The sequence below is a fragment of the Gekko japonicus genome, unplaced genomic scaffold (assembly GCF_001447785.1).
Source record: "Gekko japonicus isolate JY-2015 unplaced genomic scaffold, Gekko_japonicus_V1.1 scaffold63, whole genome shotgun sequence".
Taxonomy (NCBI): Eukaryota; Metazoa; Chordata; class Lepidosauria; order Squamata; family Gekkonidae; genus Gekko; species Gekko japonicus.
This window is the reverse complement of record NW_015168654.1, coordinates 293200-320389: the sequence shown is the minus strand read 5'-3', so window position 1 is coordinate 320389 and position 27190 is coordinate 293200. Positions and strand designations below refer to the sequence as shown.

The window sequence follows — 27190 nt, the reverse complement described above, 5'->3', positions numbered from 1 at the left end:
TAAAGATGTTATACAAAACATTAATTTCTGAATGTGATTATTACAAGAATTAATACAATAGAACAGAAGCGAAAAGGTGGGACGGTGGTCTCCAGATTGGTGCTGCCGTTTCGACAATGTGTCTTCTTCTGACCAAAAATTATGTATAACATCTTTAGATAAATAATTGTGAATGCTTCTTCATCACAGTTGTATGATTCATACATTGTAAGTTCTCTGGACTGTGACCATCTCATTGTTTGCCGCTTTATATATTGGTATTATGGCACAAATTAATACTAGGTTTACTTTTTCTGAAAATGATAAAGACAGGATTTTTGGTAATGTACCTCGTCTTAGACAGAATGCAGGAGTGAGAAACCCTTCCAACTGGACTCAGTTTGAATATCTATGTAAGAAAGACATTCGCATGACCTCACATGCGTCCTCCCTTATGGAATATTGCCAATCGGATAATATTCCAAGAGGTCTTAGAATTCAAAAGGGCCCTGCCATGTTCTTGGACAAGGAGGACTTTAAGAACAAGTGGACGGCAATATTGAACAAATGTTCTTATGACTTAATGTTCTTAATTATTGAACAAGTCTCCACTGAGTCCGTTTCTATTAAGGGAGAGATAAGTGAATTAGAGGAGAAATTAAAAAGTGAGATGACATCTGAAACTTTTGAGAATTAACTTAAGGTATTCAAGGAACAGTTGTCTGTATATGAAGACAGTATAAGGGAAACTAAGATCAAGAAATTAGATAGAGATAACAGAGATTATGCCCAAAATAGGGTATATAAATGGCATACCCCTAATTTCAACAATACAAGGAGAGTCACTTGGGCGGACTCCCATGCTTCCACATCAGAATTTGAAACAACTGAGGCTGAAGACTCAGCCACTACATCGGGGGATGTAGCCAGGAGATCAAAAATGAGGGCAAAGGAATATGTTCCACAAGGGAAGAAAGGGAGGAAAAGGACTTAGTTATTAATCTTTCTAATATTTCAATTTCGTCCAATCTTAGACAGGTCCTTAATTTAGGACTAGGATTTACAATGACTTCCAGATAAAATGCTTTTCATACTAGAATTGATCTATTTAAACTGACCAGATTATTAAAGTTATTCTTTGGCAATTCAGACTTTGGCACTGTTTTTTCCTTAAGAAACAAATCCACCATTGTTCCCTTCATCAATATACCATCCATCACGGTGTTTGAGAGACGGCTTCTAGAAGACATACAACATCTAGAGGCACACAAAAAATGTCTCAAATTTAACCTTACCAGAGAAGAATATAACTCTCTAAAAGACTTAGGTAAAGATTCATCAGTAGTTGTTAAAGGGGCAGACAAAGGTGGAGCTATGGTCCTCCTTAATAGGAAGGACTATATACAGGAGGTTACAATTGTCAGATATTAATTTTTACAAACTAATTTCCCATGATCCTACTAATGAGGTATTAACCATTATTAGAACAGTGGTAAGGGAAGGATTTACAGTAGACTATATTGACAGTAAATTGGCAAATTGATTAATGAACAGCCCAGAGTTCCCATTTTTTACTGTATCCCTAAAGTGCATAAGTCTTTGATGGCACCACCAGGGAGACCCATTGTTTCAGCGGTTAATTCCATCTTTCAACCTCTATCACAATATTTAGATTCCATTTTGAAGCTGTTTGTAGTCCAAATACCCTCTTTCCTGAAAGATACCAAAGATTTTATATCTAAGGTTGAGGGTATGCAGATACCCAATCAAGCTGTCCTTATGACCATGGATGTTAAGTCCCTTTACACGAACATTCCTCACGAGGAGGCCCGTTTAAATCTCATTGATATATTTGAAAAAAGAAATAGCAAATTCCCCCCGACTCATTTTTTGATTGATCTAGTGGACATTATTTTTGAGAAAAGTTTTTTTTAGGTTTCAACAAGACTTTTTTTGGCAAATTAAAGGGGTGGCCATGAGAAGCGCATTTGCTCCATCAGTTGCTAATTTGTTTATGCAACATTTAGAATTGCAATGGATTAACAACAATAACACTAATCCTTATTTTTCCCACATTCTTTTGTATAAGAGATATATTGATTATGTTTTCCTTGACTCAGGAGAAATTGTGACAGAATTTGTGAATTGGATTAACACCATTCATTATTCCATCAAATTTACTACAATTAGCGACCAACAGCAAGTACATTTCTTAGACACTACGGTGTTTGTTTTCAAGAATAGATTGGCGGTACGCCCATACAGAAAGGACATAGATAAGAATTCTTATCTGCATTATTCCTCTTCACATGCAGCCCATGTTAGAAACAACATCCCTTATGGACAATTTTTAAGATTAAAAAGGAATTCCACCATTGAATCTGATTATCAAATAGAGGCAGATAAGATGCAAAATGATTTTTTGGATAGGGGGTATCCACTCCACATTGTGAGGTTAGCACGTCTTAGAGCCAGTAAGAAAATTAGGTCTGACCTATTTCAGGAAAACACACAAACCCTCTAGTAACAATATATGCTGGGCTATAGACTACAGTTAATTGGCATATTCCATCAAAAGAGTTGTCCTTAAGCACTGGCACATCCTAAACAATGCACCAGGATGTGAGAACAAACCCTTCATAGGTTTCAGAAAAATTGACTCTATTCGTGACATCGTAGTCCATACTGATTTTAAAAATGACACAAGAGTAGAGACTAACCCAATTGGCCACTTTAAATGTTCAGGATGCGCAGCCTGTCCATTAAGCTGGGAAACCAAAGTTGTAGAATTACCAGACATTCCTTTGAGCTTAAGAGCTTCTCTTCATGTGCAACTAAGCGCACAATTTACATGGTGATATGTGCATGTGGGCTCAGATACATTGGGGAATCAACGAGATCTATTAAAACTAGGATTTTTGAACATAAGTCCAAAATTAAACATGGACATTTAAAAGCTCCTCTCGTAGATCATTTTAATTCAAAAGGACACAGATATGATGAATTTAAATTTGTAGTTGTGGAAGTCATTAAACCCAATATATATGATAGAAAGGACATTAAAAAGATTCTTTTGAAAAGAGAGGCTTATTGGATTTTCAAAATAAATACAGTCTACCCACATGGTTTAAATGCATCTTTAGATTTAGGATGCTTTTTATGAATGTGGAAATTTGGCAACTATAGTGTAAGTAACTTCAGGATCAGTTTTTAAATGGAGGTGATTCAGCTCTTATAGCAATGCAGCTTAAAACCTGTTCAAGTTTTGACTTCAGCCCTCTTGGATTCAGGATGTTTTTATGTATGTGAATATTTGGCAACTATGGTGTAAAGTAACTTCAGGATTAGTTTTCAAATGGGGGTGATTTGTATTTTATAGAAGAGTTAGAAAACTCATGAGTATGCATCTTTTTGTTGCTTGAAGAACTCCATACTTCGCATTGACTAAGAAAATGTTTTCAATTATCAAAATTAGACGATGTATTATTACCACTGTTTTTTAATAGATTGTACATAATTTTGAATTATTTATAAGGGCACAATTTTTGGTCAGAAGAAGACACATTGTCGAAATGGCAGCACCAATCCGGAGACCACCGTCCCGCCTTTTCGCTTCTGTTCTGTTGTATTAATTCTTGTAATAATCACATTCAGAAATTAATGTTTTGTATAACATCTTTAGATAAATAATTGTGAATGCTTCTTCATCACAGTTGTATGATTCATACATTGTGTCCCATACAGCCAGAAACATCTATTTAAAATAGCTGCCATCCCTTTTTTTGCTTCAGTGAGTCACACATGTGCTGATAATTTGCAGGCGCTCGTAAATTTCATCCAGCATTTGCTGACTGATGAAACTCTAACCACAGTTTGCTGATTGTCATAAATGATTTCACTCACAAACAGAAAAGAGGCTTTAATTTCTTGCCTAACAACGAAACAGATGTTTTGCACTTCACCCTGAACTCTGTCTCAGAGAGGTCTTCATGTTTGTTTCCTGGAACTGTATTTTATATTTTGTAATTGTTGGTTTTAACTGAATGTTGGTTTTAAATTGATTGTAAGCCGCCCTGAGCCGCTTCGGCGGGAGGGCGGGGTAGAAATTTGGTAAATAAAATAAAAAATAAAATATCTTGCAGATTTTGGCTAAATGTCAATTTTCATGCATAGCAAAGATCAGCAGATTTGCCCCAGGTGGTCAACACAAAGATCTTGAGCTGAAACTTCATTCATTTATTTATATGGTTTTTATCCTACTGACCTGCTCCAGTGAGGACCCAGGGAAATTTAAATCAAGAATATATAAAAATATAGAATATGATATAAATTAAAATATTAATAGCAGCAAAGAAGCAGTAAATTAGAAGCAGCAGACTAAAAAGATCAAGATCACTGAAAAGCAGTGAGACAGAATAAATAGCAGTGCATAATATTTCGGAAAACATCCTAGCAGCATTCCAAGAAACCTCCAAAAGAACATCAGTGCATTGAATCATGAGTTTCAAAGGCCTTTTGGTCTGGAAAACCAGAGGTGTGAAAAAGATTTTCCTAACAGTTGACACGGCCTTATTCTCAGACTGCTGGTCCACCTGGCTCAGTGCTGTCTGCTCATGAACGCATGAAGCTGCCTTTGTACTAGCCCTCTCCAGATGGCATGGTGCAGGTTGAAGTCAATGCATGTAATGGGGCAGTGGGTGCATATGCATTCCCCTGCATGATCACAGGCTTGTGAGCATGGAGTCTACATGAAGAGGTAGTGCGTGCTCCAAAGGATGGGAGTCTACACATGTAGACTCTGTGCTCACAAGCTGGGAATCCGAAGGGGGCAGTGCACAGGCGTCCACTCCCCTTCAATGCCCGTAACATCAGCTCAAAAGTCTGTTTCGACTGGCTGCGGCTCTCCAGGATCTGCACATCACTTGCTATCTTGATTCTTTAACTGGAGATGCCAAGGACTGAACCTGAGACCTTCTGCATGAGAAGCAGATGTTCTAACACTCAGCCATGAGTTCCAAACCCCTCCCCCCCGCTCTGACTGGGTTTCAGGTAGAGAAAAGCCTTTCACAAATCCTGTTACTCAAGCTCTGTTATGTATGTGGACCACCTCCAGGGGTCCGCAGAAAGGCCAGAGCTTGGATCTGAGAACAAAAGAAACCTCGGATCCTGGATCCCCTAGCCCCAACCAATAGCCACCTTGGCGGGACATTCAAACCCTCCAATGAGAGTGGGGGGGGGTGTTGCTGGTGGATATGTATATAGTTGGCCCTGTTGGCCGTTAGTCTTTAGTCTTGTCTATGTGAAGTACAATAAACGTGTGCTGCAGCATGTTGTCGTCCGAGTCCTCCATGCGGCGAACCCAGTACTTTTCAAGCTCCTTTAATGAGGTGCGGTAAACTGAACCTGGGACCTTCTGCATACCAGGTACAGAACCTACCACAGAGCTACAGCCCTTGACGTTTGCGCTAGTGACGAGAAAATAGCCCCAGTTATGTCCTGGACCACAGCACACCCATGTCTGCCCATAACATCTGCTTCATGGAATGATATGAACTAAACTGGACTCCTGGTGGGTGTAAAGCCATCCTAAGGCTTTATCTTGTTTGGAATAGTCTGGCAGGAGGAGTTAGGCGAAGGACTCCTGGTGGGTGTAAAGCCATCCTAAGGCTTTATCTTGTTTGGAATAGTCTGGCAGGAGGAGTTAGGCAAAGGACTCCTGGTGGGTGTAAAGCCATCCTAAGGCTTTATCTTGTTTGGAATAGTCTGGCAGGAGGAGTTAGGCGAAGGACTCCTGGTGGGTGTAAAGCCATCCTAAGGCTTTATCTTGTTTGGAATAGTCTGGCAAGAGGAGTTAGGCGAAGGACTCCTGGTGGGTATAAAGCCATCCTAAGGCTTTATCTTGTTTGGAATAGTCTGGCAAGAGGAGTTAGGCGAAGGCCTCTCAGGCCCAAGGGAAATGCCCCTTAGCAGAACAGATCTGTGGGATCCAACTGAATGTTTACTTATTATTTACTTAGTTCATTGACACCCCACCTTTCTTCCCAATGAGGACATAAAGTGGCTTACATTGTTTTCCTCTCCTCTGTTTTATCCTCACAATGACCCTGTATGGTAAGTTAGGCTGGGAGCATGTAAATGGCCCCAGATCACCCACCAAGCTTCCAGGGCAGAGTGGGAATTTGAACCTGGGTGCGGTGGCTCAAGTGGTTAAGATGCTGAACTGCAGGTTGTGGAAGGTCAGTAGTTCAGCAGTTCGAGACCCGAGTGTGCCGCATGACGGAGTGAGCTCCCGTCTCTAGTTCCAGCTCCTGCCAACCTAGCAGTTCGAAAGCAAGAAATTGCAAGTGGATAAATAGGTACCACTTTGGTGGGAAGGTAACAGCGTTCCGTGCGCCTTGGTGTTTAGTCATGCCGGCCACATGACCACGGAAACGTCTTCGGACAGCGCTGGCTCTTCGGCTTTGAAACGGAGATGAGCACCGCAACCCTAGAGTCAGATTCGACTGGCTTTCGAGCAAGGGAACCTTTACCTTTACTAGTCTGATATTCTAACTGCTGTACCATGCTGGCCCTTGGGATTTCATTTATTTCTTTACTTGCATGCACTCAATACTGTAAAGAAATAGTTGGCTTTTCCAGTCTATTGCCAATTTTATAGACCATTCTCTCCCAGGAGGCTCATCTTTGTGTGCCTTCTAGTAGCTAATAAAAAACTGTCGTCTTCTTTCTAAGGCATTGTAATTTTTTTTTAATCACTACTTGCGGTTATTCTCAGCTGCTACAGTGGGCGATCGGCACACTCTTCTTGCTTTATAGCAAATTTTAATTTTAATTGGTCTATCAAGTGGTTTTTTTAAAAAAAGCTACATGTTGCCTTGTGAAAACAGTGGATCATTGTGGTGAGGAAAAGAAGAGTGGAGCTTTGGGTCCTCTTTGGCTCTGCCCCTTGGGAAAGTTAGTTTGCTCTCCATCTTGTGGGTGATCTTATGGATTCATTCTGCTCATGGTGAGGTTTTCCTCTGGCAGAAGGAGTCTTCCCCTGACTTGAGAGGCTCCTCTTGTGCTGGGACTTCTTAAGTTACAGGAAAGCATTCTTGCCACTGGAATTGATCCAGAGGGTCCCACCTCTTGCCTTCCTCTGCATTTCAGCTGCAGCTTCCTAGCCCCCTCCTTTTTTTGTTATCGAGTCACAGTTGACTTATGTTCAGAGGTGGTTTGCCATTGCCTGCCTCTGCATCACAACCCTGGTATTCCTGGGAGGTCTCTCAGGGCTGTTTGGTGAGAGCCATTTTGGTCTCGTGGTTAAGTGTGCAGACTCTAAACTGGGAGAACCAGGTTTGATTCCCCACTCCTCCACTTGCAGCTGCTGGTAAGACCTTGGTCAAGCCATAGTTCTGTCAGAGCTGTCCTTGAAAGAGCAGTTCTTGAAAGAGCTCTCTCAGCCCCACCTACCTCACAGGGTGTCTGTTGTGGGGAAGGGAAGGGAAAGGAGTTTGTAAGCCGCTCTGAGGCCGGAGTATAAATCCAATCTCTTCTTCTTCTTCTTCTCTCCCAAGATCTGACTAGCCTGGGCTATCCAGGTGATGCCCACCGGAAAATGGCACACCCTATTTTCTTTGCCTTGCTCACAAGTCAGCTGTTACTCAAAAGCAGGCTTCTGCTCAGAATGAGGACTTCCTTCTGCACATGGGAACCAGATGAGAAAAGGAGCTGACCCCCTGCCATCTCCACAGCCATACTGATGTATTCCACTTTGACTCCTTTCTCGTCTCTACCTTTATCCTCCCCTCTATCTCTGGGGCCTTTTGCAAAGCAGAGATACCCCCCCGTGCCCCCCCATTGATTAAAAATGTTGATAAATAAATATATATATTTATCTGAATCTCAAGTATGTATTTATTTATTCAATTTATACCCCCCCCCTCCCCGCCGATTTATTTATCCAATTTATACCCCACAGTATGTGGAGCAGAGCACAGGAAGTAAGGAATTAAGCAGAAAGTTGACAGGAAGGAGGAAAATTTAAAGAGACAGTAGCCCTGAGAACCCTCAATAGTGTTTTGACTGTCGGCAGTGGACAGCCTAGTGCTGTACATGTGTCAGACCTGGAAAAAAAAGAAAGAGAGGAAGGACACAGGGGAAAATACCAAAATGCACTTATTTGCCCATGATGTTGTTTGGATTCTCTGTTAAAACTGAGTGAACAAATCAAGGCAATTCTAGACTAAGCAGTCAGTATGGTAAGAAATATAAATGTGAATAATTAGTTTGATAATAAATATTGAAATTATACAGCCGTTATCCCAGATGCAAATATACACTCTATTTCAGGGGTCCCCAGCTTGTTGCCCATCTTTTTTGGTGCCCAGGCTGAGGTTGGGGATCCCTGCAGAACCTCTGGAATAACTGCAGAACCTTTGGAGCCAGTTTTTCTTTTCACCCTCTCTCTCTCTTTCTGCTCCATCCACCCACGTACATACAGTACAGTGAATCACACCCGGGAGATATCACACTTACCCAGTTCTTGAAGGTTCCCCTGGACCGACTCAATTTTCTTCTCATAGTATGTCTGAGATGAGGTAACATCATAAGCGATAGAGTCCACCTTCTTAAAAACTGCAAGGAAGATGTGAAGAGTGTGAGTACATTATTATCTGTGCCTTGAACTCAGGACTGTAACTCCACAATCATGGACTTACGTAGTTTGCCCCAAGTAACTCTTTTCAAAGGAATACACATTATTTGTCATCCCCCCTGACAATTACAAACACAACCTAAGAGCCTTAAAAACAGGCAAGTTGTGACTGTGCTAGATACAACTGGCTGCCATGAATTAATCCACAAAGTAGGGATGCCATCCTCCAGGTGGGACCTGGAGAATCCCCTGGAATTATACCTCACTTCAGGATGTCAGACATCAGTTTTCCTGGAAAAAATTGAATGCTTTGGAGGGTGGGCTCTATGGCGTACCCCACTGAAGTCCCTGTTCTCCCCAGGCTCCATCCCCAAATCTCCAGGGGTTTTCCAACCTGGATCAGGCCACCCTACTGCCCCATTCCCCACTGGTGGCCGGGGGGGAGCTGGTAACCCTACTACAGACTAAACAGACGGGAATCTTATCGGTCAAGTACCATTGCTAAACTCCTTTAATTTGCAACTGTGTATTTGCTCATTTATCCTCCCAGAAAGCCAGTGTGGTATAATGGTTAGAGTGTAATTAGGGTCTTGAAGATGTTGGTTTGAAACCCTTGCTGAGCGATCTTCACTGAATGACGGTGGGCCAGTTCTTCTCTCTCAGCCTAAGCCCACCTCCCATGGTTGTTGTGAGGACAGAGGAGAGGAGAGCCAGATATGCTGCTCTGAGCTCCTTGGAGGGAGGGTGGGACAGAAATGTGAAAACTGTGTTAATCATCCTGTTTAAGGCTGTTTTTACCCCCAAACTTCGTCAGCCTTTCTTCAAGGGTGGAGTCCCTCTTCCAGCCAAGGTCTAAACAGTGCTAAGCAGAGCAGAACTTGTTCTTACTCTTCTGTAAATACATCCCAAAAATAACATTTTCTTCTTCTGGCAACTGCCTGGTTTTGCTGAAGCATGTTTAGTTTGCATTCACCGTATCCCACCAGATTCTTCCAGCCAGCGGGTTAGCAGTTCCCTTACATTTTGTATTGTCCCACTGACATTTTGTATTGTCCCTTACATTTTGTATTGTCCTTGCTTACGTACAAATTTTGCCTGTAAGGAAATGAGGTGAAGATGACTTGCATGGATAAATGGAATGAAAGACACAAGGGATCATACATTATATCAAATCGAGGTTGTGGCAGATGTGCCGTTTGTATCAACTTTGTAGTGGTGAAAATCACTACAGTGGAAGACATCTACACTGGTCATTTTTCATGCAGATTGACTGACAGATTTCAAAGTTGGCTTCTGAATGTTGTTCCTAAGGGCCTGATACATTATGCTTTCCCCGGTGACATCCCCAGCTTGGGTGGAGAGGCCTGTTCTACAGATCCATGTTCCCCAGAGGCACTTGAGCCTGACTTGGATAATGAGCACGGCATGCAGAAAGAGGGGGCTGGAGAAAGAGGGGACCTTCCTCCTTGCCACTCTCCCCATTTGAAAAGGCCATGGGGTAGTATTTGCCCTGCTGTGGAAACGTAATGCATAGCTTCTCAGTACCTGTACAGCCCTCAATGGGACAAACAGTACCCACAGTGCAGCAGCAGCAGCCCCAGCAGCAGCAGAAGAAGAAATTGGATTTATACCCCAACCTTCACTCAGACTCTCTGAGAGGCATACAATCACCTTCCCTTCCTCTCCCCACAACAGATACCCTGTGAGGTAGGTGGGGCTGAGAGAGCTCTGAGAGAACTGTGACTGTCTCAAGGTCACCCAGTTGGCTGCATGTGGAGGAGTGGGGAATCAAACCTGGTTCTCCAGATTAGAGTCCGCCACTCCTAACCACTACACCAAACTGGCTCTCAATCGCCAATTCTGGGTTGGGCAATTCCTGGAGATTTTGGGGGTGGAGCCTAGGGAGGGCAAGCTGATGGGAGGGGGCTCAGCAGGTCATAATGCCATAGAGTCCACCCTTCAGAGCAGCCATTTTCTTCAGGGGAACTGATTTGTGTCATCTGGAGACAAGTTGTAGTTTTAGGAGATCTCCAGGCCCCATCTATAGGTTGGCACCCCTACCTCTTGTCTGTTTCAGGATACAAAACTGGAGCAGGAGGAAATTCTAAGCTCTCCTCTCTCCACATACCAAGGTCCTGATCCAAATTGGGTGTGTGCATGCCCAGGAAGCATGGAACTTCAGAACATCCCTGGCCACCTGGCTTGAGGACATCCCTAGGGAAAATGCACAGACGGGCCCTGACCAATGTTCCCTCTAAGCTGTGGAGTCTAGTGAGCAAAAATTCTACTTTGTGAGTTACTGGCATTAAAGTTGTGAGCGAGCGATCTGGCTACTGCATAAATTAGTTTGCTCTGGAGCAATCCTTCCTGAGCTAAGAGAAAAATGTGTGGGCCAGAAGCTAAAAAACTGTGAGCTAGCTCACACTAACTCAGCTTAGAGGGAACACTGCCTAACCTTCTGGGTTTTTTATCCAGGGTACAGCTGAAATCACACATGCATTGTCGAACACAGAGAGGTTGAAATGTGACTGAACATCAGCCGTGTCTTCAGTCGGTTCAGAAACCAGATACAAGGGGGGAATTAAGAACTGTTTTTCACACGTGCACACCAAGAGCAGAGGAAGCAATGAAAAGAGCTTTCAGGAGCATGCGTGAATTTAGCTTAGGGCTCCAATCTGGATATTCTGCAGGACAACTGGTACCTTATGAAACAGGCATGGACTTCATCATGTCCCTTCTTTCTGTGACAAAGCATGTGCTCTGTGTGTACAAGGTCCCCGGTTCCATCCCTGGCATCTCCAGATAAAAAGTTTTGTGCAGCAGGGTAATGGGAAACACGTGTCTCCGCCTGAGACCCTGGAGGGCTGTTGCCACTCAACAGAGCCAATGTTGAGATAAATAGACCCGTGATGGCAGGACTGTTTGCTATGTTCCTCCCACTGCCGAAAGAGATTCCTGTGAAGGGGCAGCATGTGATCACCGATATGGTGGGCAGTTTTTCAACACCTCCCCCCCCCCCGGCTTATTTTAACCCTGCTCCACCACCCTCCCATTCTTTCTCAGTCATCACACTCTGATGCATCTTCTGTTTTGCCAGTCTGTGTCTTGGCTGTCTTACCAGGTGTAAGTTGGACAGGCAAAGCTAATGCATTTGCTCCCCTGTTTCAGGCTCTGGCTTCCCTTGCCTCCCTTTTACATATTAATCTTCTCCATGAGGCAAGTCTGCCATCTTATATGTTTATTTATTATTATTTATTATCTTGAATATGCCAGTGGATTCCAGCAGGGTGCAGTGGTTAGAATGTCAGACTAGGATCTGGGAGACCCTCTGGCATGGAGACCTGCTGGGACCAGCCACTCTTGTTCAGCCTACCTCATAGGGTTGTTGTGGAGGAGGGAAGAATGATGTTGCAAGCCGCTTTGGATATGCAATGAGGAGAAAAGCCAGGTAGAAATATCTATAGAGACAGGCAAACAAAACCCCATGACCCAGCTACCAACATTCACATGCATATAGTCCTTGAACCTCTCTGCCAGCCAGGCTGCTTTCAGACATCACACTAGCTCATGGTTTATAAAATCCTGGTTCATTGTGATTTCTACATTCAGATGGCCAAACAAACTGGGGCTTGTAGCTGGTTTATTAACCACAGTTTGTGCTAACTGTAGGCTGCTGTGACATCTGAAATCATGAACCATCGTGTGTTGGCTGGCAATGTCCCTTGTAGCTGCTTGCAGAGAAAGCAGTAGAGGGAAGGAGTCTTCCCTGATGGGCAGAGGAGAGAAGGGAAAGTGGACACATTGAGGCTTATGGGATTTGTTACTTAGATAATCATGGTTTAAACAAACCACAGTTGACTCTTTGTGACAATCAATGCAGGCCAGAGCTCCTACCAGATTGGAAGGGCTATCAGGCTGGGTTCAGGGCTGTGCTATGCTAAGGAAATCCAAATTCTAGCTCCAACAAAAGACAAAATTCTGCAGCTTGAATAGACATTGCAAATGGAGGCTATTTGTATGTAATTATTAAGTTTTTGCCAGAGGGACAACATTTATATAGAACACTGATTACTGTCAATTAGTTTCTGAGTTTCAAGAAGCAACTCCCTGGACGAAAAGCCTTTGTGTGTGTGTATAGAGGACTAGAAACTTATTTTTTTACACTTCAATTCTCAGGATGCTAGTTTCCACATTCCATGTTTGCAACACAGGTGCCCTGATGACAGAAAGGTCAGGATCAGGCCATTTTGACAACGTGCCATTTCTGAATGGAAATTTGCTCAGAATTCCTGGCTGGGGCGTTGGTGACTCTCTCCGTCCATCCCTCCTCTATTTCCTCTCAGTGTAAATTTATAAGGTAGCAGCTTAGCCAGGGATTTCTTTCTCCTGTGCTCCAGCTTTAACTTCAATAGAAGCTCCACACGCAGCAGGAGAAGTTCCAAGCTGCCCGGGGGCTGCCAGCCACAGCTTGGCCGAACAAAGGCTAAGGGGGAGGGGGGGGAGAGCAAGAGCAAGAGAGAGCGGATGAAGATCTGGGAGGTGAATATTTCCTTGGGTGTGATTTCCATCCGGCATAGATCAGCAACAGCTCTCTAGAAATGGATTTAACAGCCTCGTCCATTCATAACAGCAAGTCTAGTCCAAGTATGACAGCTTAGTGGATTCCTGTGGCCTTTGTCATAGACAGCCAGCATGGGGGAGTGGTTAGAGTGTCATATTAGGATCCGGGAGACCTAGGTTCGAATCCCCGCTCTGCCACGGAGGCTTGCTGGGCGGCACATTCTCAGTCTGACCTACCTCACAGGGTAGTGGCTGTGAGGATTAAACGGAAGGCAGAATGATCATGTAAGATGTCTCGAGTCCCCACCAGTGTTCCCTCTCAGCTGAGTTAGTGTGAGCTAGCTCACAGTTTTTTAGCCTCTGGCTCACCCATTTTTGTCTTCACTCAGGAAGGATGGCTCCAGAGCAAACTAATTTATGCAGTAAAGAAATAGCTCGCTCACAATGTCAATGCCAGCAGCTCACAAAGTAGAATTTTTTGCTCACAAGACTCCACAGCTTAGAGGGAGCATTGGTCCCCATTGGAAAGAAAGAGGGGGTATAAATGCATCTCCCAGTTCACCTTTGCAAAGTTAGTTTCTATGCAAGAAGAGGACGCTGGTACAATTGCAAATGTACAGGTTGATCAGAGGGAAAGCAAACAGGCAGAGGAACAGATAGTGCTGGTTTTAAAGCAATATCCATTCTTCTCAGTGTGATGGCATACCTCTGGAACTGTCTCTATCACATTTTTATCCTGCTCTTTCTCCAAGGAGTTGAGGCCAGTCCATGATTCTTCCCTCCTCCATTTTGGTCTCACAACAACCCTGTAAGGTGAGTTATACTGAGAAAAAAACGACTGGCCCAAGGTCACCCACTAACTTTCATGGTGGAGGCCCTAACCGCATGATACCTTTCTCTCAGGTACATTTCTGGGTTGGGTGATGGGTCCTGTTCTTGGAGTCTATGCCTTCCAGGTGTATGCATGCCTCATTTGAATTGGACTGCAGTACACAGGGACTGGAGGGTTAAGCCTCCCCACACACACACACACTATTGTCCCTTCCTGAAATGGCCCTGGAGGGGTACTTGTTGCCTCACTGGGGGCTGCATGTGAATGGATGGGTTACAGATACGTTTCCCGAATGGACTGGGCTTGTGTTTGCCTTGGAGGCATGGACTCCCCAAACATGCCTGGCAACCTGACCTGGGGACATACTTGGGAAGAACTAGGGGTCATTTCCTGTGGGAGTGCACAGGAGCAGAGCTCCAGCAGTAAGGAGCCCAGGGGGTGGGCACATGCAACAAGCCCCGCCCCCTGCTCCCAGCAGCCCTCAGTCAGGCCACGAGGAGCAAGAAGCAGCCAGGTAAGTTGCAGAGCCCCCCCCCGGCCCGCCTTCAGATACAAGCTCTCCCTCCTCTGTGAGGGCAGATCGGCACGTTCCACCCCCTCCAATAGCTATCAATCTAAAACAGTCCAGTGGAGCCTGAGCGGTGGATGTTGCCTTCTGACATGCTTCCGGTGATGTCAGGGGGTGTGGCATATGCAAATAAGTTATGCTAATGAGCTCCTGCACTTCTTTTTCTACTAAAGGACCCCTGGGAAGAACGTTTTCTGTAGCGCGCGTGCACACGTGCGTGCCCCCCCCGGAGTGAGGATTTAAACCTGGTTCTACTCTGGTACTTAAACGATGAAACCACACTGGCGCACATCAGCTTCCTGTCAGCCTGCTCCAAGAAGTAAGTAAGTAGGCCTGGGAGCAGGATTACTTTGGCAGAAGGATTCTCACTCCTCAGCTGGAGTCCCTCCTTCCTCCCCTCCCACCTCTTACAGATCAGTTTTCATTAATGTGGTTACTTATAGGCAGGCTGTGAGCGTAAGACTGCTGACTACCAAATGGCAGTGATAATTTGGGGTGGGAATTGATAGGCTCAGGGCTGCTGAGAGTGACCAAGAGACCCCAGAGAAAGGTCCCGTGGGCCACCTCTGCTCATACCACCCACGGACTGTGTACGTCATATGTTTGTTTCCCTTTTGCAATCCAGTTCCTTGCATTTATATCTCATTTTTCCTCCACATCGCTCGGGGTAGTGTACTTGGTTCCCCTCCATTTTATCCTCATAGCAACCCTTTGAGGTAGGATACGGGGAGAGAAAAAAGAGAGACTGATAAATTTGAGGTGCAAGATCTGAGAAGACTTGCGCATAGACATTGCTCTCCCGTGAGTATGGGACTTTCTTTTAGCCATATTTCCTCAGGATACCTGGCAAGACTGATTCAGCCCCATCTTCATAGGGCTTTCATGCTAGCACGGTTCGACGTCCTTCCCTCAGCTGTTCTATCGGGAAGGTTCAACAAAATTCCCTATAAAGATAGATTGTGCCCCTGTGGGATGGGGGAAATCGAATCCATTGGACATGTGCTATTGTACTGTAAATTCCACTGTGACATCCGTGTTGTTTATATTGAACCTGTGTTGGACCCCCTTTTGGGCCAATCTGATGAGCATAAAATTAGTTCTTTATTGTCTTCGCATAATATAGAAATTCTGGAACCTGTAGCAAATTTCTTTTATGAGGTATCTAGGAGGAGAGGCTCATATTAAGGCAATTCGGGATGTGATATCCCTCCAGCCTATCTTGAGGCTCTATGCTGCATGTGTATTTGATATTTTATGCCAATAAAGGTATTGTATTTGTTATTTGACTGATAAATTCAAGGCTGCCCTCTGCTTCAGGTCTCTGAGCATGGGTCTGCCCAGTCCTGCACCAACACAACGCAGAATGATGGGAACATCAAGGCTGCCTTCTGTTCCAGCGCTCTGAACATGGATCTGCCCTAAGGTTGCCAGCTCTGGGCTGGGAAATACCTGGAGATTTGGAGGGGCGGAGCCTGGGGAGGGCGGGGCTTGAGGAGGGGAGAGGCCTCAGCATGGTGTGATGCCACAGAGTCCAGCCTCAAAAACAGCCGTTCCCTCCAGGGGAGCTGATCTTGGTCCTCCGGAGATTCACTGTAAGAGCAGATCTCCAGGTGCCGCCTGGAGGCTGGCAGCCCTCGTCTGCCCAGTTCCACACCAACACATGATGCTGAGAACAGGCAGTACTGACAGCGGCTGCCTAGCCCCTCCCCTCTTCTTCTCAAAAGGAATTTACGGACAACGGCCTATTGCCCCACTCCCAGGGCAATCGGGGCCCCTAGATTTTTGTCCCCCTAGTCCCCTTCTCCTGGAAAAGTTCTGCTGCAGTGTCTATCCTGGGGCCCCACTGTGAGGTCAGGAAGAAGCCTCATGAGCATGAAATCTTGGCTGCTTCCCCCAGGCCCCCTCTTCTGGTCTCCAGGAATTGCCCTCACTAGAAACAAGATCTCAAAGTAGTGTCTAAGCGGATAAAAAACCTTCCCGCCATAAGTTTGGGAACACAGAACTGGGCTGAGCGGTCTCTTTTATGCTGCCCATACAATGGCTGAGCTGCAAAATTCTCAGGTTTCTTGTGCAGAGCAACTGGACAGGTCCCAAACCTCAGGCCATTCTGCGCCAGGCCCACAACTACAGTCTGACTTTGGGGCACATGATCTCAAGAGGGGGGTGGTTTCTCTCTGCCCAAAATAACAGAGTGCAAAAGGCACATGCTGGATTTCTTCAAACAGCAGGAAGTCCTGTCCCAGACCAATAAACAGCTCTCAGGCCGGGCCACCAGTGGTTCCAATTATGCCAAGTGGTTGCGGGTGGTCTTAGCTTAGCCTCCGATAGAAGGACCTTCTTGGGGAGTCTGGTCGGAACTTGGATTCTCCAGCAGGCTGCTAGGTTAGCAAGCAAGAAGTTGCAGGCAGGGTTTAGATTCGCGGACAAAGCCTTCCAATGAAAAGCTCTTCTTTGGTGCAGACTGAACACTGAGAAGATGGAGAGGTTAGCTAAGGAAGGCAAAGCATTCCTTGCTCTCTTCTGACAGCAGTCAAGAACTGAATAACTTCCTCCGATAAAGATCTGTTCCCTGGGGCAAGGGTTCACACGTCAATGGGGGTCCAAAGATGTATCTTGGTGATAATTTATAAGCAGTGCCTGGCAAAAGGGGACATATTACCATAGGAACAAAGGGTCTATCAAGGAGCTTTCGCATATAAACTGGGTGAGAATCTCTTTAGTCTTTTGAGATTGTCTTGTATTGGGCCAGTTTGCCGGGCCATCTACCCCGGTATCCTCTGCTGCAGGGTTCCCCAACGTGCAAAACTCGGTGCCTGCTGAGCTTTTCAGAATGGCTTGTTATTGGCTGCCCTATTAAAATGAAGGGGGTTTCTATTGGAGTCTCAGGAGGACTAGTAAGCATCTGGGTTTTCCTTACTCAGGGTGCGGTTCCATTCCCTTTCCAGGCTTTCCTTCTTCCTAGGTGGTTTGTGGAGGGAGGTGTTCCGTTTGACTCCACCTCCTGTGGAAACCTTTTCGGAGGTGCTGCTAACCATCCTCTCTCAAAATCCCAAATGTTTCCACCGGCTCAAAAAGGTTGGGATTGCTGATCTACTGGGACTGGCTGCCATTCTTCAGAGTCTCTGGCGGGGAAAGGTGCATCTGAAAACCTGTTCCCTGGAAGCCTTTAAAACGGAGGGACCAAACCTGAGACGTTGGGCATGCAGGGCAGGCGCTGAGCTACAGGTGGACGTTAACCTGCTTGTCTTGTCACAAACTAATTCGATCTCTGGGGAAGGATGGTGTCTCATGGGTGGGTGCTGATGACCATGTTGTCATTGGCTGGAGGGAGCCCCTCCAAAGATGCTGTGAAATTAGTCTGTGAATGTATGCATGTGTGTCTCCTCTCTGGAAAACCATGGGAAAGTAACATGTTTTGCATTTGTTAGGCTGGTGCTCAGGATTCTGAACTCCTTCCGTAATCTTTTGACTTCTGAGTGTGGTTAGCCAGGTCTCTTCCTCCTCTGCTTTGCCTGGAATCCGATGCCAGAGGCCAAATAAACAAAGAGCCAAGAGGGGAGGGTCTAAATACACAACAGGCAACTCACCCAAGGCAGCCAATACAGCCACAACGATGATCAGCAAGACGACAAAGACGTACAGCACCTTCACAGACGTCTGGAGGGTCAAAGTCTTCTCACACTGGCTACAGTTGCTGGGGGGGGGGGAGGGAATGAGGCAAGGATGGAGAATCACTGTGTGTCAGAGTGCCGATTTATACACCCAGCATATCCATTTCACCCTGTGCTAGGTTTTACATTTTAGCTTTCCAAATACTGTTGGGAGTGTCACATGCCCTCTCCAGGAGAACCGATCACTGTTTGGAGTAGTTCTTGCTTTGAACCAGCCTCTTTGTAACATTCACCCTCCCCACGGTTCTGTTGCATATATAAATTGGCCTGATGAATGTACACCTCATGCATCTGATGAAGGGAGCTCTGACACGGCTGCCCACCTGGAATTTTGATCTAAACCCTGCACCTCAGCTTCCTCTAAGACATTGCAAGGGATATTGGGGATCCTCTCTTGGATCCTCTTGGACAGAAACCTCATTTCTGAATGCCCGTAGTGTTGCTTGTACCATCTGGAGTTAAGGTAAAGGTAAAGGTTCCCTTGCTCGAAAGCCAGTCAAATCTGACTCTAGGGTTGCGGTGCTCATCTCCGTTTCATAGCCGAAGAGCCAGCGCTATCCAAAGACATTTCCGTGGTCATGTGGCCAGTATGACTAAACACCAAGGTGCATGGAACGCTGTTACCTTCCCACCGAAGTGGTACCTATTTATCTACTTGCAATTTCTTGCTTTCAAACTGCTAGGTTGGCAGGAGCTGGAACTAGAGATGGGAGCTCACTCCATCATGTGGCACCCGGGTCTCGAACTGCTGAACTACTAACCTTCCATAGCCTGCAGTTCAGTGTCTCAACCACTTGAGCCACCGCAGCTCCTAACCATCTGGAGTTACTAGAACTCAATACAAGTATTATTCACTTGCTATCAAGCCAGTGGTAGAGCCAACGTGAGAAGGGGACTTCGTAAAAAGGCCAAGGGAAAAGAGAAAGATCTGTCTGAAATTTCTCACTCCTAGAATAAAGGAAATGAGCAAACAAAAGTGCCCTTACCATTTGGTCGGTATCTGAAGGATGGCATCTCGTCGTCTTCTCCAGTGAAGTCTTCTTCTAAAATACAAAATAAATAATTACAAAGTATAATGACCAATTAAAATTTATTTATTTATAGGATGCCATTAACTCCCCCCTTTAAAAAGACTTATCATTTTAACTGGACTTTGCTTTCTGGAGCACTATTACTAGTTTTGAAATCTATTGCTGAACTTTGTTCCTAGGTATGTGTTTATCTATACAATCTTATGCAGGGCTACTCCAGTGGGCTTAGACAGAAGGAACTCTGCATAGGATTGCATTGCAAATCTTTTATTTGCACCCCACTGTTTCTTGAAGGAGCTCGGGGCAGGGTACATAGCTTCCCCTGCCTCTGGTTTATCCTCACAACTACAACCCTGTGAGAGAGGTTAGTCAGAGAGAGAGTTTCAGAGGGTAGCCACCGTTGGTCTGCAGTAGAACTGCTAGAGACCAACAAGATTTTCAGGGGATAAGCTTTGACTCTTGAAAGCTTATACCCTGAAAATCTTTTTTTGTATTTTCATATGTGCGTGTGTGTGTGTATGCGTGTGTGTGCCTAGAAGTCATGGTGACCTCTGGTGACTGACCCCTACTGGGGGCCTCGAGGATATTCAGAGAGGTGGCTGAATAAAGCCTGCCCCCGCCTCCTGACTACTGGTATTTCAAGGAGGTCTCCCATCCAAGTACTTTAGCATACGAGATCTAACAAGATCTGGCTTGCCTGGGCTATCCAGGTCAGGGATATACCCCAAAAATCTTGTCAGTCTCTAAGGTGCTATTGGGCTTGAATCTAGATAGGCTGAGAGAGAATGACTGGCCCATGATCATCCATACCTCATGACAGAGTGAGAGTTTAAACCACGTTTTAAGGACATGTTTTAAAATGACCAGTTGTTTCCGTCTTTAAAACGCTAGTGAAGGAGCAAAACCAAAAGTAAGTTAGAGGATACATGGCCCTGAGTCAAACTGAGGCCCTAATAGCTAGACCCCACGAGTTTGCTCTTAATGGTGTCGTTTGATTTAGCTTAACATGGTTTTAATGTTCTGGTTTTATTGCATGTTGTGTTTAATGTCTTTAGAAAGAGAGGAGATAAAATAATTAGTACATTCAATAATCCAGGCTCTGCCCACTGCGGTACCAAATGAAAGACAATATGAAAAAGAGTGAGACGCAGTAGGGATGGGGAGAAGAAATGCAGGGGTGATCATGTCCACAGCTATGGCAATTTCAATACATGCTTTACAGTTTCCTGCCCTCTTAATTGCTGCACATGATTTCATGTTGTTTTCATTGCATAACACATGATCTAAACTCTGCAGTGTTTTTGCTGCCTTGGATGGTATGATTTTATTTTCTGTTTGTATTACTGATTTTATCAGTTTCAACTGTACATCATCACGAGACAGTTTAACAGAGCGGGATGGCAATAATGGTGATTTGGGGGTGTTTTGGAACTCACTGCGGCCGCGGAATTCTTTTTTTGGACCAGTTTTCTTCAGGCTCCTGGCCAGGAGTTTGGGGAAGCAGAGGACGGCCAAGTAGGGTGAATCTTCCTTTTTCTCTATGGGACACCCACATTTTTCGGACACTGTGGTTAGTTTCAGAGATTGGGCCACAGCAGGGATTTCCTTGCCAGCCACAAGCTGGGCATGCTGACAAAAGAATCACAGAGCTGGCAGGGACCTGGGCCATCGAGGAGTGAGGACAGATGCCAGATTTGAAGAGCAGTCACAGAGGGTTCTTCACCCTCAGGGTGAACCCAGCTTTGCAGCTTCCACTAGAGCTGACAGACATGCATTCTATCCAATCAGTCATTGGACAGACCCTCAGTCTTGCTCTTCCCCTGTTCACTTTTAATTTTTTATAGTGGCACATGGACATTGATCTGTATGTATACAATCATCTGTCTTATTGTGTCTTACTGGTGCTGCTTTATTGCAGATTTGCAGCCATACAGTACTGTGAAGTCAGCACAGACAGCTAGCTTCTGGCTCTATCTGATCTGCTATAATAATCTGAAGGACTCAGCAGTGAGGGAAACCTAAAACCACACTGGACATAGAAGATAAAATATTTGTTATTTCTAAGAACATTGCAAGTTCTGCTCTGCCTCTTCCTGCTAAGGTTTCTTTTGTAGATGCATAAAAACAGAAGCATCTATTGTGTTTTTCTCACAATGCACCTTACCAACGTAAAGTTTCACAAACAATTTTTTTAAAATTGTAAGACTACTCTGGGAGGGTTTGTGTGTGTGTGTCTGTGTGTGTGGCTGGGCACTAGCCAATAGGTGACCTCCAGGTGCTTAGACTGTGTGAGTCAGACCCTTTGTCTTTCAAGGTCAGTATTGTCTACCCTGGCTCTCCAAGGCCTCAGGCAGAGATCTTTTGCATCACCTACTGCATGGGCCTTTTAATTGGAGATGCCAGGGATTGAGCCTGGGACATTCTGCATGCAAAACAGATGCTCTAGCCACCAAGCTGTGTCTCTCCCTATGGAAATCCATGGCTTTTATTCTCAGAAACCAGGGGCAACTGAGGCTGGACTAGCACAGGCTTATATTGTGGCTGGTCTTAAGAACATAAGAAGAGTCCTGCTGGACCAGACCAGTGGTCCATCTAGTCCAGCACTCTGTCTCACACAGCCGCCAACCAGTTCCTCCAGAGGGCCAACAACAGGGCATGGAGGCCGAGACGTCCCCTTGATGTTGCCTCCTGGTTCTGGGAGGTTCCCCTCAGTCACCATGGCTAGTAGCCACCGATAGACCTACACTCCACGATTCTATCTAATCCCCTTTTAAAGCTGTTTATTCCTCTGGCCAATACTGCATCCTCTAGCAGCGAACTCCACAGCCAATACTGCATCCTCTAGCAGCGAACTCCACATTTTAATCAGTCTCTGTGTAAAGAAGTATTTCCTTTTTTGTCCATCCTGAACCTACTGCCCATCAGTTTCATGGGATGCTCTCAAGTTCTAGTATTTTGGGAGAAGGACAAAAAATTCCCTTTGTCAACTCTCTTCACCCCGTGCATAATTTTATAAACCCCTATCATGTCCCCCCTTAGTTGTCTGTTTTCTAAAGTGAAAAGTCCCAGACTCCTCAGCCTGTCCTCATAGGGAAGGTGCTCTAACCCCCTAATCATCTTGCTTGCCCTCCTCTGTACTTTTTCCAACTCTGTGATGTCCTTTTTGAGATAAGGTGACCAGAACTGTACACAGTACTCCAAATGAACTAGTTAAAGATGAATCTCAATCAAGGGTGGAGGAAAGAGGGAGAGAGGGAGAGAGAGGGCATCTATACTCTTACAACTATTGGATTAATTGAGAGAACTTCTGCTGGTTTTGCTTCTAGACTCTTAATTATAGGGAAGGGAGAAAGGGGCTAGATTCCAATTCTTCAGAACAGGACTGTTAATGACTTCCATTCCTTTATTTATTTTGTCTCAGAGCCTTTATCCGGCCACATGGCTCCATAAAGCCCTCAGGGCAGCTTAATATATACACACAAAAACAAAGAATAAAAACTTTGCATAACAAAACCAAACAGAGCTAAAATCTGATATCTTCAGTAACATAAATGATCAGCAGCAAACCACTTCCTAATTTTTTTTAAAAAAATCTCCATTACCAATTACATATCCAGACCAAATACCTCCTGGTCCTAAGAAGTCCTTCATGATCCCTTTAAAACTAAAAGCCCAGTTAGCCTTGAGAAGGGAGTTCCTAAACGGGGGTACACTACCACCACTGAAAAGGCCCTGCTTTTTTAAAATCCTTGCCAGTCTCACCTTAACTAGAGAAGGTTTTTGGAGCAAGGTTCCATCCTTTGATCTTAGCACTCAGGCCAGGGGCTGATAACAAGCAAAGGGGCTCCTAATGTAGGTTTTTCTCCCCAAATCCTGTAATTGCCAACCCCCTTTCCCCCAGATGAAAAGGAGAACCCCATCAATTGCTACTTCACCTATTATTACAGTGTTGACAGAAGCAGCAGCATTCAGCATGGCACAGGAGCGCTTTGACATGCTGAATTTGGGCAACCCCGTTCAGAACTGAGGCATGTTTTCCAGAGCCGGACTGATGACTTTGCCTTTCAGAGTGATGTTTTCCTAGGTGCAGGTGGCCTCCCGTTCCTCAGCAGCCCAGCTTTTCATGTGGGATTAGATCAGAACTACAAACAGGTATGCAAAGAGCCTTGCATGTGTTTCGGCATCTGAGAGGTTTCCTTAGATCAACAGATTCTAAAACTCCCAGTTCCCTCTACGTAAACAACAGAGGCTGCAAAACCAGGCGGAGAAGGGGGAGGGCATCCAGGTTCAAGTTATTTTCCAAAGCAGGAAAACGGCAGTCTAATTTTCCCTCTCTTTAGAGGACACACCACAGTAGAGCGAAACAAATATTTACCATCTGAGGGGATTATGATTGCCAGGTGAAAATGTCAAAAATAAGGGGCACCTTGGAGGTGTATGCAGAGGTTGATTCGGGGGGGATCGCGGGGGATCACAGTTCCCCCGGGTGAGGTGTGGGGGGCGGGGCACACTGCGAAGCCCCGCCCCCCGCTTCCAGCCGCCCCGCTTCCGGCCCTCATTCAGCCAGGAGGAGGCAGGAGAAGAGGGAGGGTAAGTTGCTTCCTCCCCACCTCTCCCCACCCCTGCCTGCCTGGGGCCAGGGAGGGCCTTGGCGGAGGTTCCTCGCACTCCCGCTGGCCTTGCAGGTCCACTGCTGGGCCTTATGATGTCAGGGTGTGTGGCATATGCTAATGAGTTATGCTAATTTACAGGGCTCTTTTTGTAGCAGGAACTCCTTTGCATATTAGGTCACTCCCCCTAATGTAGCCAATCCTCCAAGAACTTACAGAGCTCTTCTTACAGGAGCTACTGTAAGCTCTTGGAGGATTGGCTACATTAGGGGTGTGTCACTTAATATGCAAATGAGTACCTGCTACAAAAAAAGCCCTGATTAGCTCTTTTTCTACGAAATGACCCCTGGGTGTATGTGTGGTGGTGTTTCAGACTAGGGATGCTCATTAAGCTCTGTGAAAGAAGACTGGACTCATGGGTAATCACAATGTCCCATGTCATTCATTTCCCATTCGATTTGATGACGATTTCTGTGTGACACTGACACTTGCGTATGCTTCCATTAAAAGATATTGTTTTAGGAAAGGATATCTGCATACCCAATTCCTCCCCCTTTGGGCCCAGTGACACCCCAAGAATCTACACCAGTCATTCCCAAACTTAGGATACACAAGGCACTAACCGTACAAGGTACATTCATAAGCAGCTTTGTTCCTGAATTAAAACTGGTGACACACTTTACTCTGACACCCCCCAAAACAGACACAGATTTATATGGAAGGGGTCGTGGCTCAAAAGGAGGAGGAGGAGGAGGAGGAGGAGGAGGAGGAGGAGGAGGAAGAGATTGGATTTATGCCCTGTCCTTCACTCAGAGTCTCAAAGTGGCTTACGACCTTGTTTCCCTTCCCCTCCCCACAACAGACACCCTGTGAGGTAGATGGGGCTGAGAGAGCTCTAAGAGAACTGCTCTTGAGAGAACAGCTCTGAAAGAACTTGTGACTGTAGTACATCTGCTTGGCATGCAGATGATCCTAGGTTCCACCCCCAGCATCTCCAGTTGAAAGGACCAGGTAGTAGGTGACATGAAAGACCTCTGCCTGAGACCCTGGAGAGCCACTGCCAAAACACTTTGATGGACCAGTAGTCTGATTCAATATAAGGCAGCTTCATCTGTTCAGAAAAGCCCCCTGGATGAGCCACTGTACTAAACATGCTTCCAGGTGGAGGGAAACAAGGCCGGAACAGTGACTCAGTCAAAGACAAAACAGGCAACCTCCTCAGTGGAAAGGGAAGCCTGTATCACCTCTATATTGTGAGTCCGTGAATGACCCAACTGAACCCCATGCAAATGATTTACACAGCATAAGAGAATGACTCAGGGGTTGTTTCGTAGAAAAAGTGCTAGGGGAACTCATTAGCATAACTCATTAGCATATGCCACACCCCCTGACATCACCGGAAGTGTGTCATAAGGCCACACACCCCGCCCCCAACGGTCCCGGCCGCCGCCGGCCTTGCAGCTCCACTGCCAAGCCCCATGAGGCCGGCGGGGGTGCAAGGAAGCCCCGCGAAGGCCCTCCCTGGCCCCCGGCAGGCAGGGGTGGGGAGAGGCAGGGAGGAAGCAACTTACCCTCCCTCTTCTCCTGCCTCCTCCTGGCTGAATGAGGGCCGGAAGCAGGGGGCGGGGCTTCATCATGTGCCCCGCCCCCCGTACCTCACCCGGGGGAACTGCGATCCCCCGTGATCGCCCCCGAAATGACCTCTGGAATGACTGATTGGAAAAGGTCAAAAGCAGGAGGGAGGGTCTGTGGTCTGGTTGCCAACAGGCCCAAGCAAAAAGGTCCTGAGCCTTAAAAGAGGCTTAAAGTGTGGGAACAGGCAGCTGGAGGTTGGCAAGGTGTGCAGGTAAACAGCACCATAGAGTAATCAATAGTCCATTAAGCCTCTATGAAAGGGACAGCACATCTTCTTCTCTAGGCATTTCTCTATGGTATAATACCTGCTTTGTATGCAGAAGTTCTTAGGTTCAGTTCTGGGCATCTCCAGTTACAAGGGATCATGGGTAGCAAGAATGAAAAAAGAACCACTTTTCTGCCTAGATAGCTGCTGTCAATGAGAACAGACCAAATTAGGCCAGGTGAGCCTGAATGGCCTAACTCTGTATATGGCACCTTTGCAGGTAGCGAACCCTGCAGAAAAGCAGTAGGCGGGATCCTCGGTGGAGGGCTTCTTTGACAGCTGATAGGAGCCTGCAGTTGGTTAATTCATTCTCAGGGCACACCGCCTGGGCGCCCTGTTTGGGAGCAGTCAGCCTATACCAGCTGAAGAAACCTCAGGAAGAAGCATTTCTGGTGTTTCACAAGACGGGCCATTGCAGCAGCAAAAAGCACTCTGCATTTTAAGGCATTTAGCTACTCTTTGTAGGCACCCGGCCCTGCTGGATGAGCAGCCAAGCGAGCAAGAGAAATCTCTAAAGGGAAGAGGCATGCAAAGGGTGTGTGTGTGTGGGGATTCTGGCAAATACTAAACATGAATATAGTAAAAACATCTGATGGGGCATGAAACACCATAAGTGGGGCACTGAACATGAACACCAAATGGGGAGAAAAGTGGATGCAACTGATTAGGAAATACAAGCCTCATGCATTTCATGGAACCCTAGGGCTGGAAGGGGGGTTACTTCCCATCTAGCTCAACTCCTAGGGCTGGCATCAGAATAAAGCACGGCGGGGCAGATGATAGGGCCCAGGTCTTCTGGCAGGACCCTGCCACCAACCAGCAGGCCTTTCTTCCACTCCCCCTGCTGGCGAGCTCTCCCACCACCTGCCCTCCCAGCTGCACATGCCGCCCAGTGCCACCAGAGAAAGCGCATATATATGTTGGAAAGGCCGACAAGTGAGCCAGCTGGTGGGGGAAGTGTGCACTGGTGGGGGAAGTGCACATGAGCAGGGAGTTGGGCCTGGGCACTGCCCCCCCCCCCAACAGTGGCACTGTCTCAATGCAGGGAATCCAAAGCTAGAATACTCGTGTCCAGCCTTGGTCTGAACACCTCCCGTAAGGGACAGTGTTGCATTAGTCAGTGTGTTCCCATTCTATAAAGGTAAAGGTTCCCTTGCTCGAAAGCTAGTCGAATCCGACTCTAGGGTTGCGGTGCTCATCTCCGTTTCAAAGCCGAAGAGCCAGCACTGTCCGAAGACGTTTCCGTGGTCATGTGGCCGGCATGACTAAACACCAAGGCGCACGGAACGCTGTTACCTTCCCACCGAAGTGGTCCCTATTTATCTACTTGCAATTTCTTGCTTTCGAACTGCTAGGTTGGCAGGAGCTGGAACTAGAGACGGGAGCTCACTCCGTCATGCGGCA

At 46.0% G+C, this 27190-nt stretch overlaps 1 protein-coding gene across 1 annotated transcript in view; it reads right to left on the bottom strand.

Moving 5' to 3' along the window:
- SCARA3 (scavenger receptor class A member 3) overlaps positions 1-27190 on the bottom strand; it is a 46647-nt gene that overhangs the window by 13692 nt on the left and 5765 nt on the right. Inside the window, exons 3-6 of the mRNA XM_015415116.1 lie at positions 19232-19288; positions 19101-19140; positions 18162-18268; positions 8497-8595 (exon numbers count right to left, since the gene is read on the bottom strand). Of these exons, the coding sequence (XP_015270602.1) occupies positions 8497-8595; positions 18162-18268; positions 19101-19140; positions 19232-19288 (303 nt within the window). The remainder of the gene's footprint in view (positions 1-8496; positions 8596-18161; positions 18269-19100; positions 19141-19231; positions 19289-27190) is intronic.